Consider the following 17,165-nt stretch of genomic DNA (forward strand, 5'->3'; position numbering starts at 1 on the left):
AAAAATTGGTCAAGCGAAAAATCGCATAAAAAAAAGACCGACAGGACTAATATAATTGCTACAAACTTCGTTTGAGAGCAATTAAAAATTAATTTAATCATATTTCTGAAGTGGCACCACCTAAAATTTTCTTGGTGATACTAACCAACCAGGACATGTTTTCTGAGTTGTCGCTGTAGATTAACATTCTTGCAGGCAGGTTGTAGGTGGCTGTAGTCGTTTGCCCCACACTTCTTGCACAAGTCAGGGTCACACTCCCGATTACCCGCAAAGCAGGCACACGTTTTAGCATTGCACTGGCCTCTATAGTAAAAATAAGCAGAGAATGAGTAGCCATAGAAATCATTAACGAAATTTAATCCTTATTACCTGTTCTCAAAGTTTTCACCTTTTTATTCAAAAAATCTGGCAAATAGATTGTATTTTGCATACATGAACAATTCTATTATTCTAAATATATATCGAAATATATACTCCAGCAATAGCGTCCATATCTGACTTTGGAAAACGTTTCCGTTTAATAGAAATTTGCAATAAAAGTCTGCCGTTGAGATAAGGCAGAGCTAACACACACTCGAAGTTAAGAAGCTTATAAATCTGTCGTGTAGCAGATCAAGCACAGAAGTCAATGGTGATACCTGCATTTGCATCCTGCAAATCTGTTTTCGCATTTGACAGAGCACAGACAGAACTTCTCACAGTAGGTGCTCTTCTTCGCACAGTGACAGTTGCCATTATTGCACATCACCTGTCCAGGTTCTCCTGTAAAACAACACAAAATGAGCACTCTTTCAGAGACGTAATGCACTCAGGTTTTACAGCTCCCTGCCCTCACTTAATGGAAGATTGGATTAACAAATATGCACGAAGCCTCGATTTGCGGGACAAAAGCCGCGAAATAGAATGTTAAGAACCTCAGTTAAAAAACCACTGGGACCAAAGACAATATAAGGTGCTGCTCAAACAAATTCTGATTTCAAAATTCTATCTTTAGTTTCAAATCAACTTCCAAACACCCATGTCTTTCAAGTAATAGAGCTTTATAATAATACAGTTAGGGAGGCCTCAAATCAATTTCAATTAGAGTTTGCATTCTCAATTTAGATTTATTAAGTGTCATTTTCTTCAGAGGTCATTTTCTTGAGCGAGCTAAATAAGGCATGTAGGAAAATCACCCTTTGACACGTGATCAAATGCTCACAAGAAAGAAGAACGAGGAATTAAACAAGAAAACTGGAAGACTCTGGAAAAGGAGTAAAAAGTGACTTGGACCGCACACAACAACTAACATGAACAACTTATTTTCTCAATTATCATATTTCCTTTAACAAAGGAAAAAAAATATTTCGAAAAAGTGTTTTAACAAAACGGCGATTTGTCAATCAGTTGCAAATGCACTCAAGAAACCTTTTGACTGTGCATCTTTTTGACGAGTAAACTCCTACACAGAAGATGTCCGACAAAAGTAATGAAAACCTAGATAAGCAAAAATCAGAGAAACAAAAAATAAGATATTTTTTATTAAGCTATCTTATTTTTGTTTCTCTCTTTTTGCTGATCTAGGCTTTCATTATTTTTATCGCCTGCATGTCTGCTCTTAGTGACAAAACCCGTAGATCAACTCTAGATAAAACTATCACCAAAACCAAAAAAACTCACAAAAAATCTGAAAAGCTCAAACCAAAACTTCAGACAAATTGCTCTTGAACGAAAGGAGGGTCAATTTAAATCAGAAGGGGCTGTGGTCTGGATAATTTTAATTTTCATTGGTGCAAAAACAGAACAGGGATTCAAAACTTCGCCCTTCAACGCGCTAGCCTGAAGCATTAAACACTCGGCTATCAGGTCCTTATGATAATCCTATCTAACAATCGCTTATGTTAATTTCTGAATAAGATCAGTTCAGATCATGCAAAAATTGAGAATTCAAGTTTAATGTAAAAAGACATACGTTTACAATAAATGTTTCACACTTCGTTCAGCCATTAAATCAATCATAAAACTTCAAAAACCGACAACAAAGCCAAAAATGCATTGAATTAATCCGATTTTCCCGTCTCGTCCTGGTGTTCCGGTTGTGACTCTCCGGAGCACTGCTTGTAGTGATCAGCTGGGGTGCACATTCCTTGCCGCTGGCAATGCAAAGGAAACACTGGTTTTCTGAGGAGGCCCAGTAACTCCTTGGCAGGTTGACGTCGCACCCTCTCTGCTATGTGCCGGAGCGCGAGAGACCCTGGTTTGGCGTTGAGAGACCCAGCAACTCTCTTTATCCCCCAAGTTTAAAAAGTTCACTGCTTCAATCGGATAGTTCCAGAGGTCTGTAATCTTCAGGCTAGTTGGATTCTTTGGACATAAAAAGGTGTTTCACAGTGTGTTCTTCGTTGTTACAGAAGGTGCAGCTGTTCTGGATTTCTTCGTCTGTTCGACTCAGATAGCTGTTGAGAAGTGGACAGTAGCCGGATCTTAGTTGGGCTAATCTGGTGCGTTCGAGCCTTGATAATTTTTCGTCCTCACCTTTGTTGATTTCGGGGGAATCTCTAAGAAGCTTCGAATTTACGGCTGCTGCTTTCTTCACTTCTCTGTAATGCAACACCTTTAGTCGACTTTTGTATTGTTCTGCCGTTACCCTCTTGGTTCCATTTGTCACTTTTTCAACTTCTTTTCCGAACTTCCTTTTTCCGAACTTCTTTTCGAACATTAATACCAGTCGAATCCACAGGCAAATAAAAACTGATTGCAACCAAAAAAGCAGCCGGCAGGTTGCCGGAAAATAGTCACCGTTGACCCGCTTGATGCACATCGGGATTGAAACGGAAAAAAAGAAGACAAATTAACTGATTTTCTATTTTTTGCAGTGTCCAAAAACTGTTCTAATTTGGCGTGCAGTTTTAGTTAGATTCCAAAACTATACTTAATTCAGCTTCTAAATTGAAAGCTAGTAAACTTAATACCGATGTCAGCTAGCAAACACTCCAATGGACTTTGATAATCTCAAGGACTTAATGACCGGGTTTTATCGGCTAATCCCGTCTCTTTTGATTTTGCTGTTTTGACTTTGACCGTATTCACTGTACTGCTTAATTCAATGCATTAAAGAATTTAAAATCCATTCAGTTGAAACAGTGAGTGAAGTAAGTAAGAAGCCAAAAGTGAAAATCGTGACATATGTAAAACGAAAAACAAGATCAAAAGGTAAAGCGAAAAAAGGGAGAGGACCTAAATAGGAGCCGCTTGAGAGGCTGACGGCGGAAATTAAATACTACGTAAAATGAGCTTGACACAGCATAGAAAACCCTTCAAAATTTAAGGAAAATAGCCGCCGAATAGCAGGAAAATAGCCAGCGTTTATACCCTTGACGCACATCAGGACTCAAACAGAAAAAAAAGAAACGAAAACTTGACACTTAATAGTCAAAGTCTTATAATTTTCGCGTTGCAGTATCAGTTAGATTCTTAAAATATAGTTAATTGAGTTTCTAAGGTGAAGACTATTGACTTTGATACTATATCCATCTAGCAAAATTCAAATTAAGAAGTCATAGAACATCAGCGGTTCCGTTAAAAAAGACAAAAAGAACATATGACGTCAAGATTCGAAAATTCATCAAAAACCTCTCAAAATAAAATTCATCAATCGTGGGGGTTATGAGTGCTGGACGCGATGGGGATCTAAATGAGGTGGAGGAGGGAGTGTTGGGGGGGAGGTAAACTTTCACATTAGGAACCGCACTTTACACCATGAAATTTTCTTAAAACAGTTTTGGTAAATCGCATAATTAGAGACTAGTAAGGCGTACGGGTCTAAGAAAGCTGCTCAGCCAATTAATGCCCTCGAAGCGTTACCCGTTTATCCCATTTCTGAGGACGCAAAGTCAAATGGGTCACACAAAAAAATCTCATAAAAAAGACCACAGGACCAGTATAATTGTTACAAACTTCGTTCGAGAGCAATTAACCATGCTAAAAATATTGTAAATTTAAGTGTAATATTAAGTGTAATATAATTTACATCCTTTTAACAAAAACTAATCCGCAGACCAGTATAAGTAAAAAATATTGACAAATAGCCGGCAGATTGCCGGAAAATAGCCGCGATAGACGCTTGTGGCGTTACATGAATTAAAACAACTATAGAAATAAAATAGACCGATCGACCACCAGTCCTTTAATAGACCACTAGACTTTTTAGGTTAGCTTCGGACTGTCATTTTTATGAGACACATAAGCTCTATAAGGAGAAAGTCCTATTAGGGCTTTTCAAAATTAGGATCTTTTCCGTTTGTGCCCCCTCAGCTTAGTGGGCGCATATTATTTGCACCCCCCCCCCCCCCAGATGAACGTGCAATATTTTGGTGGGGCGCAAACGGAAAAGATCCCAAAATTAATATTCGAAATCAAAAACTCAAGCCTCTAATATTCAAGAATTAGGGCATATGTTTGGCACTACTTAGATGCACACTATTGACCTTTAATAAATAAATGTTCATAAAATTTAAAGTTTCATAAGTGAGCTCAGAAGTCATTTTTTTCAGTGAGGTAAGTCACTAAAAAAGTCAATTCCAAGAAGTCACGGTAAGACGAAACAAAAATCTGTTAAACGAAGTAAAAAATATAGCATGAAAAGTCCTGAAATACAATTCAAAGAATTGAATGAAAAACTCAGACGTACTCTACCTGACCCGCAGATCAATTGAACAATGCCAGCGAAAACAGAAACAATCATCTCCCAAAAACTAAGAAATTAAAATAATAAAAAACTGAACAAACAACGCTTTTACCCCTAAGGCAAAATTTGATCTCTTTAATTATACCTATTTCAAAAATATGTTCCAAACCAATGTTTGTTTCTGAAATCGGTCCAGTATTTAATCTGCAATAACTAAAAGAAATTCATTGGCCCTTGAAGATCGATTAACTCGAAAAAGACCGAAAAATTCAAAAAAGAAATCAATTGCAAATTTTAATGAAATGTTACGGAAAATCGTGATAGTAAAATCTTCAGAATCGTTTCTGTAAATCTAGAGGCTATTAGACGCCATCCCGCAACCCAATTCCAAGCCTTCAAAAATTCATGGGCTCAAAGACCGATAGGCAAAAATTTTTAGAAAAAAATTCAAATTTCAAAAAATAGAAATTCTTTCAAATAAAATGTAGAAAACCATTCACTTGCCCCCTAGCAACTATTTAATACCATACTATCAAACCTTGAAAGAGGTTAGCTGGCAACTGAGGTGAGAAAAACTGAATAAAAGACAAGTTTTGGAAAAACTAAAAATTGCAAATTTTATCAAGAAATTTCTAACATTCGAAAGGTTAAATTGTTGAAAACAAATCCATGCAAAGTAACAACCATGCAGTATCTTTCATCAGACCGTGGAATAGGTTTTTTGGTACTTGAGAATGGACAAATACGAAAAACTGACAAAAACATTAGAAAACCTTGAAAAAATTGCAAATTTTATCAAAAATGTGCTAAAATTTGAGACATTAAAATGTTGAAAACTAACCCATTGGAACTAAAAACCTTGAAAAAATTTTTTTAGACCATGGAATAGGTTTACTGTCACTTAAGAATGGACAAGTGTCAAAAATTGACAAAAACTTTAGGAAACCTCAAAAAAAAAAATTGCAGATTTTATCCAAAAAATGCTAAAATTCGAGACATAAAAATGTTGAAAACCACTCCATTATTACTAGAAACTACACAGTGCACTATTATCAAACCTCAAAGGAGATTCCTTGGCCCCTGAAGCTGGAAAAACTCAAAAAATGACAAATTTTCAAAAAACTTGAAAAAAAAATGCAAAAATTAGTATCATTTTTCGTGTTTGTGTTTGTAGTACCAAAACATATAGCTCATAAAATAGTCATAAAAAGTAAATTTGTCTCGAAAAAAGCCTTCGTCAACTTTTTTTTAAAAACTTCAACCTAAGACTAATCAAACAAAAACTCAAAAAAATCACAAAAAAAATAAAAAAAATTGCAGCATTTTGAGCCCAAAAACTCCTAAAAACCACCTTTTAACCTTCAATTAAGGCCATCCGAGCAGCTGCATCACTCTAAGCACTTGAAGGACTACTAAAGCCCACTTTGGGCCTCTAATGAAACGTAATGCCCACTGGGCTTTACCTGTTTATCCCGTTTTGAAAGATCAAAATCATTAAAAAAAACACAGCGCCCCAACACAATTCAAATTCTTTGAATTGTAAAAAAAAATAGGAGCGCTGTAATAGCCGCCTAGAATTGAGGACGCGGCTATTAAAAAGGCCATCAAAGGATTTGAAACGCCATTATAGGACTTAATAAATGCTTGTTATGGACATTAATTTGGCTCAGGAAAAGTAAAACAAGCAAAGCACAGAAAAAGTAAAACAAACATAAACCCATTAATGTCGGCTGAGCTGCTCTCGAACGAAAGCCAGGTGCAACTCAATTTAGAGCGGGCGTAGCTTAGAAATGCTTTGTGTGCAAAAACACTCTCGGGTTCGACCCCTGGTCTCCGCAGCGAGAAATTTTAACCACTCAGATACAAAGGCTTCGATTTCCTTGCGCTCACAATCCCCTTAACACACGAACTTTAATTCAGACCGAGATTAACTTAGAACATAGGCGGCAAATAGCCGAAAATACCCGCCTTGAGCCACTTGACGCACATTGGGATTGAAACAGAAAAAACTAAGAGATAGAAATTCATAGACTTTTTCAAAGTGTCAAAGTGCTCTTATTTGATGTGCAAATTCTGCATATTCGGTTAGATTCTAAAATTGCACATAATTCAACTTCTAAACTGAAAGCCATTGAGCATAACAATAATGTCAGCCAGCAATCGCTTTAATGAACTTTGAAAACCTAATACACTACGACTTAATGACCGAGCTTTATATTTTTATCCCGTTTCTTTTGATTTTGCTCTTTTGACTTTGACAGTATTCACCACAATGCGTAATTGACTTCGCGAAAGAATTTAAAATCCATTCAGTTTAAACAGTGATTGAGGTAAGTCAGGAGTCAAACATGAAAAGCGCGAGATATCTAAAATGCAAAACAAAAAAGGTAAAGCAAATTAAACAGAAAAACATAGCAGGACAAGTCCTTAATAAAAATCCAAAGAAGCTCACGATTAATCTTTTACAGCAACATCAACCTAAAAGAGTGAACAAAGCACCCGACCATTTATGCGCAAAATGAACGAAAAAAATTAAAACTTCTTTTTGAAGCTCTAGTGCTTCAAGAATCGTTAAAAATAACAAAAACTACGGCTAATATTGACTCTATGCGTCCTTAGACTACAAACTTATTACAACCTTGCTGGAATCAGCGACACGCAAAGCAAAAGAGAAAAACTAAACAAATACTATTCAAACTCACAATTCAGAAAATATTATTAAAATTAGAAACGTACCAGTCAAAGAAACAACAGTTAGAGGGAAACAAAAATTCCTCTAAAATTCCAAAACCTCAAACAAGACAATATTTCTTTGAAAAAATTAAAATCAAAATCAAAGAAGTAGCTTTGAACTGCAACATATAAATTGATCAAAATAAATGATATTAGCAACCTATGAGACCTGTCCCTAAGGAGATGGAACGATAAAACAAGAAGTACAACAAAGGCTCTCAAAACTTAAAACATACCCGGCAGATTGCCGGAAAACAACCGCTGTTGATTCCCATAACTCTATTGGGATTGAACGAAAAGAATATCAACAAAAATTGATTTTTGTATAAAAACATTTTTAAGTGCGATTTATTTTGATGTCATTGCGTAATTGAACATACTCATGTCCCTCGGTGAGAGACTACAGGGTGTAGTATCAATACCAATAAGCATTATAGATAGTAACTAAAACTTAGACGAACAAAGTTCAAGTAACGGGCATCTAAAAATGGGCATTATTGGTTTATCCCGTTTCTATTTCTGACTTTGATTTTTTTTTATACTGACTCTCTTCATTTTGAATTGCTTTGCTGAGCAGCTGCTGTTTAAAAGGACTTTGAGCAGAATGACAGAAGAGTGAACTAGCCCAGAGAAGTCAAAAAGATTTCACGCAAAATGTCGAAAAAGCGGCAAAATGGGTAAAGCGAAAAAAAAGTTCGACGAAGTAAAAAAAAAACATGGCAGGACAAGTCCTGAAATAAATTCAAAGAATTGAATGAAAAACTTAAAAGTCCCCTACCTGACCAGCAGATCGATTGAACAAAGCCAGCCAAAACACAAACAAAATAATCTAAAAAATTGAGAAACTAAAACAATCAAACCAACTAAACAAAAATAAACTAATTACTAAAACTCTTGAAGCTTTTCTCCCTTAGGCAAAATTTCATCCCTTTAAAAATACATGTTTCAAAAATATGTGCAAGACCATTTTTTGTTTTTGAAATCGGTCCAGTATTATATCTGCATGACTTGAAATTATTGATTGGCCCTTGAAGATCGATTAACTCAAAAATGACCGAAAAATATAAAAAATGAAATCAATTGCAAAATTTAATAAAATTTTGCTAAAAATTGTGATATCAATGTCTTCAGAATCATTTCTGTGTCTCTAGAGGCTATCCATTAACCCAATTCAAAGCATTAAAAGTTTCACTGGCTCAAAGATCGATAGGCAATAATTTTTAGAAAAAATCTCAAATTTCAAAAAATAGAAATTGGTTCTATTAAAATGTTGAAAACCGTTCAATTGCCCCCTAGCAGCTATCTAATAACATATCAAACCCTGGATGAGGTTAGCTGGCTACTGAGGCAAGAAAAACTGAATATAAGACAAACGTTTTGAAAAAAAATTGAAATTGCAAATTTTAAAAAATATCTTAAATTCGAAAAGCTAAATTGTTGATAACAATTCCATTGAAGCCAACAACCATGCAGTAACTTTTTATCAGACCGTGGAATACGTTTTTTGGTACTTGAGAATGGACAAATATCAAAAATTGACAAAAACTTTAGGAAACCTTGAAAAAATTGCAAATTTTATATGAAAAAATCGAGACATTAAAATGTTGAAAACCAATCCATTATTATTACAAATCATGCAGTGCTCTATTGTCAAACCACAAAGGACATTTCGTGGCCCCTGAAGCCGGAAAAACTCAAAAAATGACATCAATTTTCAAAAAACTTGGAAAAAAAGAAAAAATTAGTATCATTTTGCATGTTTGCATTTGTAGTACCAAAACATCTAGCCCATAAGATGGTCATAACAAATTATTTTGTCTTGCAAAAAGCCTTCATCACTTTTCAAAAACTTCAACGTAAAATTAAAACGAAATATATCAAAAAAATCACAAAAAAAACATGAAAAGTTGCAACATTTTGAGCCCAAAAACTCCTAAAAATGACCTTTTAACCTTGAATTGACGCCATCCCAGCAGCTGCACCACTCTAAGCACTTGAAGGACTACTGAAGCTTACTTTGGGCCTCTAATGAAACTTAATGCCCGCTGAGCTTTACCTGCTTATCCCGTTTTGAAAGATCAAAGTCATTGAAAAATGTGTGAACACATCTTAAAAAAAAACACAGCGCCCCAATACATATCAAATTCTCTGAATTGTAAAAAAATAGGAGCGCTATAATAGCCGGCTGAGAAGATGAGGGCGGCTATTAAAAATCACTAATATACGTTAAAAATAGTGTAAAAGTCTTGAAAACTACTATTCATTAACTCAGACACCTATTTATGCTAATTTTTTGAGTGATTAGCAACAAATAATACTGTCATTATTGATATTGATAATAGGTGATAAAACAAGAGAGATAATACTAAAATATAACTAAACGTCGGAAAGAGTGCTCTCGAACAACTAGTGAGAGCTCTAATCAATTGCAGCCTGCTTCAGTCGGGGGGGGCAGGGGAGGGGAGTTGAGCCAAAATGGGACTAAGATGTTCAATAGTGGGCTTCAAATAACCACATTAGAGGTTAAAATATACCAGTTTCGGTGCACTTTGCATCTGACTTTCAGTATTAAATTGCCGCTTCAGCTGCTTGAAATTGTGATTGAGAGTCCAGCAAAAAATTTGCATAAAAAGACCAACACATTTACAATAATTGCTATTAACTTCGTTCAAGAGCAATTAAAAGGGGCGAACATCAAGTTTTCATAACATTTTATGACAACAAATAATGTCAAAGTTAAAAAAGCATTAGCTGCCCGTCAAAGAGATTAATCAATTTTAAATAGACGCCATTATAAAACATATGTATCATATTAACAGCACTCAAGAGTACCAACACTGAAAACAGCAGTCAAATTGCGCGACGTAAAAATTAGTTTCCAAAAACCTAAAATTTGTTCAAATACCAAATCCTCACTCCATTTTAAAAGTACTTTGCAAACAAATCACGCCTCGAATCTAATCGCTTTTTCGCTACCTATACAATTCCAGCGTGATAAAAATGACCACTTAATTTGAGTTCTCTTGCGTGAACAAATAGTGTGCACAGATCATAAAAAATAGCCATAAGACTCCGGATTCCACTCGAATTGGAATTTATCTTACCACCTAGCCACTAACAAGCTACACCACACAAACAGTCATTTACTTCATTATATCACTCGATTTGAACAAAAAAGAGACAGAAGAAACAAATTAGAGAGCAAAAGAAAACGTAAAAACATACTCTTCGCATTTTTTTTTTACCAGTTGCGAGTCCAAAAACAATGTTCGATAAAAGAATGTCTAATATAGTCAATTTCTGTTCAATAAAACTGCAAATGTCAGACATACCCGGTAGATTGCTAGAAAAGTGCCTCCATTGATTCCCATAAACTCGATTGGCATTGAAAGGAAGACCACTTTTATACAAAAAAATTGAAGCATGAATGTTAATGTTATTCCGTAGTGACACATACTCATTTCTTTTAATTAGGGGATACAGATGCTAGTATCAATACCAATAAGCTTTGGGGATGGTAACTGATATTTATAAAAACTGATATTTATAAAGTTCTGGCAGCGTGCATCTAAAATTGGGTTTCAGGGGTTTATCCCAATTGTAATTTTGGTTTGCCTTTTCGTTACTGACTTTGTTGATTCCGGATCGTTTTGCTGAGCTGCTTAAAAGCACTTTGAACAGAATGAGAGAAGAATGAAAATATCCTAGAGAATTCAAAAAGGGTCACGCAAAATTTTGAATAAGCTGTGAAGTAAGCTAAAGCGAAACACAACTTTATTCGACAAAATAAAAGTAGGGCCGCTAAAGACGGAGGATATTACAAAAACAACACCAGCGATACATCTCAAAAAGGGGAAAAACCGAGCAACAATAAAAAACTTAATGACAAGATTTAAGAAATATGGAAAATGTTTTAATGATCTTCTGAAAATTGTCAAGAGTCATAAGATGTTTTCAACACACTTTGGGAATTAGTTTCTCTTTATTCGTTGAGCAACCACACGACACTTAGACGCACTGGAAAACATACTCGACAAGTTGCCGGAAAATAGCCGCCGTTGACCGTCTTGACGCACATTGGAGTTGGAACAGAAAATAACTGACAGTTTTCTGTGTCAAATTTTTTTATTTGGTGTGCAAATTCTGCATATTCGGTTAGATTCTAAAATTACACTTAATTCAGTTTTGAAACTGAACGCTATTAAGCACAATACTAATGCCAGCTAGCAATCGCTTTAATGAACTTTGATAACCTAATGCATTGTAGGGGCGATTGACTGACAAGTGGTGTGAAACTCCAAGAGCATCCCTTCGCACTAAGAATATACATCTCAAAAGTTTCGGTGAGCCGCGTACTAAGAGACTAGTATGTCGTAAGTCTCTCAGAGACCTGCTCAGCCACAATACCTTCTGTGCTTTACCTGTACAGCCTGATCTTGTGGATGAAAAGTTTCAGGTGAAAATTCGATCAAGCAAAAAAATTGCATATTGAAGAAAAATGCAGGACTAATACAATTGCTACAAACTTCGTTTGAAAGCAATTGAAAAAAATGTTAACATTGGCAGTGTCTTTCCAAGTTATCAAAAGCGTTTTAATTTATACCGAAAAGTCGCATAATATTAGATGAATTTGTTAAATAAGCTCAGCCTTAAACGGAACACAATACGCTTAATACTAATACCAATTAGCCTAAACTCTATTTATGAAAGCTTTATTAAAGTCTTGATTCCTTAATTTAACGTTTTATCCCGTTTTTCTTTTCTTAGCACATTTACAATTAATTCATTGCTAAATGTTGCGTATTTCATTGGGAAAACGAATACAGAATGCAATCAGTTGAAAAAGAGAGATATGACACAAGTCAAAAGCGAAAACTGACTCGTGCAAAATAAACAAGCACCTAGAGTGGACAACCAGAAGTAATTGCATAGGTGGATGCTTTAATAGGAACAGTGTCTATGCTTCTCAAACACTTTCAAAAAGATAGCCGGCAAATTGCCGGAAAATAGCCGCCGTCGGCGCATATCAGGATTGAACCAAAAAAGATAGAGGTTGACCTAATTTTTCCAAACGTTCTGTCAAAGTTTCTAAATATGTTCCAATTCAGTGTGCAGTTTCAGTTAGATTCTAAGTCTAAACTTATTTCAGTTTCTAAACTGATAGCTATTAAGCTTAATATATAATTCCAGATAGCAAATCCTCTAATGAACTTTGATAACCTAATGCTCCATGACTTAATGACCGGGCTTTACCCCGTTGCTTTTGATTTTGAATTCGCTCTTTTAACATTTACCGTATTCACTATATTGCGTAATTTGATGCGTAAAAAATCCATTCAGATGAAACAGTGAAAGAGGCAAGTCAGAAGTCACGTGAAGAACGTGACTAATGCAAAACGAAAAGAAATGTGATCAAAAGAGAAAGCAAATTAGAAAGCGCCTAAATAATAGCCGTTGAGAGGCTGACGGCCGCTATTAAACAATTAAAACAAGACCAAGTAAAAACTACAAAAAACTGCAGAATTGATTTTTAACTGCAGAATTAACATATACGCTATAACACCTTCAATTGTATTCACGTAGTAAACATACCCGGCATACGCCGGAAAAAAAGCCGCCGTTGATTGCAATAAGCATGATTGATATTGAAAGACTAGAAGATATTGAAAAAAAAAGATTTTTGTACAAACATTTTTTAAGTCCGATTTATTTTGATGGTATTTCGTAGTTGCATATACTTCTGTTTCTTAGAGAGAGGCTACAGGGGCTACTATCAACACCAATAAGCATTAGAGGTGGTAACTAAGACTTATAGGAACGACGTTCAAATAGCGGGCATCTAAAATTGGGCTTTAAAATAGGAGCGCTATAATAGCCGGCTGAGAAGATGAGGGCGGATATTAACAATAACCAAACAACCAACCATTACCAAACAATTGAATAAAAAACGGAAATACAGCAAAATTAAAAAATTTTTAAAATTTAGAATGTTTTCATTTAAACCAAACTTCAAGTAATAATAACAAAATTAAAAAGGCATGAAAATCGCCATAAATACTCACTTCAACCAACAATATCACCCCGGACACTAAAAACTTAAGTTAAAAACTGCTAAAAAAGCGAAATTACCAAAATAGCTCAAGATTACATATAAAATCTCTAGTATATGATTGAGATGGTCAAAAATACTCCTAAACAAACAATTGTTTGCTAATATAGTTTGAAAAAACCACATTAGCCGAAAAAATAGCTGACGGTGGCTATTAATACCTCAAAAAATAAGAACTTAATTGTGAAAAAGTCATCAAGACGTCAAAGAACGTTCTAGACTAAAAGCGCAAAAGCGTCAAGCAAAAATTTTGCATAAAAAGACAAACGTTTACAGAGCAACTGTCCCCCTGAGAACAAAAAATCAGAAAATCACGGATACTTTGATTTTCTGCTTCTCTGGTTTAGGATCAAAATAAATTTACTCGAAGAAATGTTTCAAACCTTCCTCCATATGCAGACATGGACAGTAGTTGACTAGTCGTCCATTGTTGTGATGGACTTGATCCTGTAGCCTCCTCTCTGCATTCTGAGGAGTTGTTTGATCCTAAACCATATTTAATCCTTTATTTCCATATTTATCGGGTCTTAGCTTGTTAATTTGTTCACCATTGGAGCTCTATCAAGGTAACTTTCTCGCCTTTTCCCACAAATAGATTCATCCCCGATTAATTTACCGCGCTTTTAATTCCTTTTATAATCACCCCAACTCCTTACAAAACTGGTAATGAAAATTGGGATACAGAGTTTGGGTTCAGATTTTTGGAATTAATATCAAGAACAGGAGACAGTTTTTTCGGCAAAAACTTTTTGGGTGAGAAGTATGCGGGGTTAAATGATATAGGGTGAAAAGAAGTAGAACAATCAAACAACATACCCGGCAGATTGCCGGAAAATAGCCGCCGTTGATTCTAATAAGCATGATTGGGATTGAAATAACAGAAGATATTGAAAAAAAAAAGATTTTTGGACAAAAACATTTTTTTAAGTCCGATTTATTTTGATGGCATTTCGTAGTTGAACATACTTCTGTTTCTTAGAGAGAGGCTACATGGGCTACTATCAATAACAATAAGCATTAGAGAGAGGTAACTAATACTTATAGGACCGACGTTCAAATAGCGGGCATCTAAAATTGGGCTTTATGGGTTTATCCCGTTTCTATTTCTGACTTCAATTTTTCATACTGACTCTGTTCATTTTGAATTGCTTTGCTGAGCAACTGATGTTCAAAATCACTTTTAGCAGAATGAGAGAAGAGAGAAACGAGAAACTAGCCTAGAGAAGTCAAAAAGATTTCACGCAAAATGTTGAAAAGGCGGCAAAATGAGGTAAAGCGAAACATTTTTTATTCGACGAAGTAAAAAAAAATAGGAGCGCTATAATAGCCGGCTGAGAAGATGAGGGCGGCTATTAATAACCAATTAAAAGTCGGAAGAATTGCTCTCGAACAACTAGTGGGAGCTCTAATCAATTGCAGCCTGCTTAAGTCGGGGGGGGGGGGGGGTTTAAATGGGACTAAGAAGTTCAATAGTGGGCTTCAAATAACCACATTAGAGGTTAACATAAACCAGTTTCGGCGCACTTTTAATTTGGCTTTTAGTATTAAATTGCCGCCAATTGAGTTCAGCTGCTTGAAATTGTGATTGAGAGAGAATTTTAGATCACGCGAAACGCAAAAAGTCAAGGGCGTAAAAGTCACTCGAAAAGTCAAAACCGTCAAGCGAAAATTTTGCATAAAAAGACACACACGTGTACAATAATTGCTATGAACTTCGCTCAAGAGCAATTAATAAGACTACTCAAGCTATAACCGATACAAACTGGTAGGTAACTATTAAAGGATACTAACAGTGGATGCTTTCTCCATTTGTCTGAGAACACTCGGCTGCCTTCCTAGCTTCGAATCCCTAAACGGAGCAGCAGGACCATCACTCAAAACAACGCCAAAATCTCTGTTCTCATCATTCATTCCTTTGACATCGCTTGACTGACTCGAGGAGGAATCAGTATCCATTGCTTCGTATCCATTCTGAGACTCCTCCCCATCCGTGTTCAGCTCTTCCTCTTGTTGTGGTTCCTCAACCATGTCCACCTCTCGTAGTTTCTCAAACACTTGAACGCAAGTTTTAAACGGGAAACACTTGGACAGTTCACAAATATTCTTGCTCAAGGTTGGCAGCAAAAGTTTCAGTAACGTCAACTCAATGTTGGTCCACGCAATCGTGTTTCCATTCAAATCTGTGTCAGTAGATCCCACAGCTACGGATCCTGGAGTCAAATTTTTCTCTTTCGCACCACCGACGTCAACAAACGACTGACCTCTCTGTCTTCGTAGATTTGCTGATACAGTCTTGGCTCCTTCAAACTCTGATTTTAGTTCCTTGACCGATGCAACAATAGCGTTATCTTCTCTAGCGCAATCACCATTTTGTTTTACCTCTGTTCTCTCAAATTCGACAGTGTCCTGATTAGTCTCGACACCATTCTGATCGGCGACAGTTCCGTTACTTTTCCTTGGGGATTGCTCTGAATACGGAAGCGTGCTATCATTGAGCATTGCCGAATCGTTCAGCGTATCATCTGAACTCTTCATTTCAAATTCAGCAAGCCTAGAATTGAGCAAATTTCCAAATGCACGAATCTGCACCTGTTTACCAGTGACAATTTCTGCCGAAGGTGCGCTTTTCAATGGTGAAGAAGTTAACGACGAATAACAGGAGGAACTAGCGGATGAATCGACTCTCGAGTTCACAGAACTGCTGCAATCAATCGGAATAGTCGAGGGATACTTCGACATAAAACAGTCAGCACCACATGTTCCAGTCGATAAAGTAGGCGCGTGAACAGCTTTCGGTCCTGCTGGGGGTACAATTGAGTGAATTGCGCAGTCGTATATGAAACAGCGTCTGCAGAAGAGGTTGCGGTATGTTCCCAAGACCAGCTCGCCCTTCTTGGGTTGAAACAGAGGATCGTTGATATTTTCACACACCGACTTCTTCACAGGGTCTAGGCAAACTTGGAAGCTATATTAGACATCTTACATGCTGCAATAAAATCAATTTACAAACTATTGATCCTAAATTCTTCGATACAGTTCAGATCAATACTCTGCTTATCTAATGTTAAGAACTTTCAATGTTGCTCACTTCGTTTAACAGCCAGGATTTGATCATGTGTAAGAAACTATAGAATAACTTGAAGGCGATTTAAAATGATAATCGCAGTTCTCTCCATTCTCTTTATCGATCGACATTTAACGCAACTGCAGCAACATAGGTCGCCTCAGGAGAACGTTTACAAAACCTTTCATGACATCAAGAACTGCTTTCGGAACCTCATCTCGTCGCTCGTTTGAAATATTTACCATAACTTTTGTTGTGGTATCTCTCCTTAAGTTCAATGATGTCAACCCAGTCAAACAGTTTAGCCACAACCGCGAAGGCCTTGTCTGGTGGTAAATCAGAAGGCAACACTGGCAAAATTCCTTCTTGTTCATCATCCGTCTCATCACCCACCCCTCCCACTCTCCCTTCATCACAACTATGGTCACCTGAAGTCACCTAAAATAATCAATGAAATTAGAAACGCAATTATTAGTATTGTTAATCAGCTGTTATATCGGATTAGCATTTTGATTAGCTGTACAGAAACAGCGGCAAAAAAGTTTCGCCGGAGGGGAGGGGGCAAATACGAGGGTTGGGGCATAAGCATGGAT

The 17,165-nt window shown here is 36.2% G+C and overlaps 1 protein-coding gene across 1 annotated transcript in view; it reads right to left on the reverse strand.

The window, feature by feature from the left end:
- The window catches only part of LOC142347942 (histone-lysine N-methyltransferase E(z)-like), a 116,516-nt gene that overhangs the window by 18,643 nt on the left and 80,708 nt on the right, over nucleotides 1–17,165 (reverse strand). Inside the window, exons 9-13 of the mRNA XM_075399107.1 lie at nucleotides 16,815–17,010; nucleotides 15,300–16,456; nucleotides 13,892–13,994; nucleotides 639–762; nucleotides 146–303 (exon numbers count right to left, since the gene is read on the reverse strand). Of these exons, the coding sequence (XP_075255222.1) occupies nucleotides 146–303; nucleotides 639–762; nucleotides 13,892–13,994; nucleotides 15,300–16,456; nucleotides 16,815–17,010 (1,738 nt within the window). The remainder of the gene's footprint in view (nucleotides 1–145; nucleotides 304–638; nucleotides 763–13,891; nucleotides 13,995–15,299; nucleotides 16,457–16,814; nucleotides 17,011–17,165) is intronic.

The sequence above is a fragment of the Convolutriloba macropyga genome, chromosome 10, assembly GCF_964194025.1.
Source record: "Convolutriloba macropyga chromosome 10, txConMacr16.3, whole genome shotgun sequence".
NCBI classification, from domain to species: domain Eukaryota; kingdom Metazoa; phylum Xenacoelomorpha; order Acoela; family Convolutidae; genus Convolutriloba; species Convolutriloba macropyga.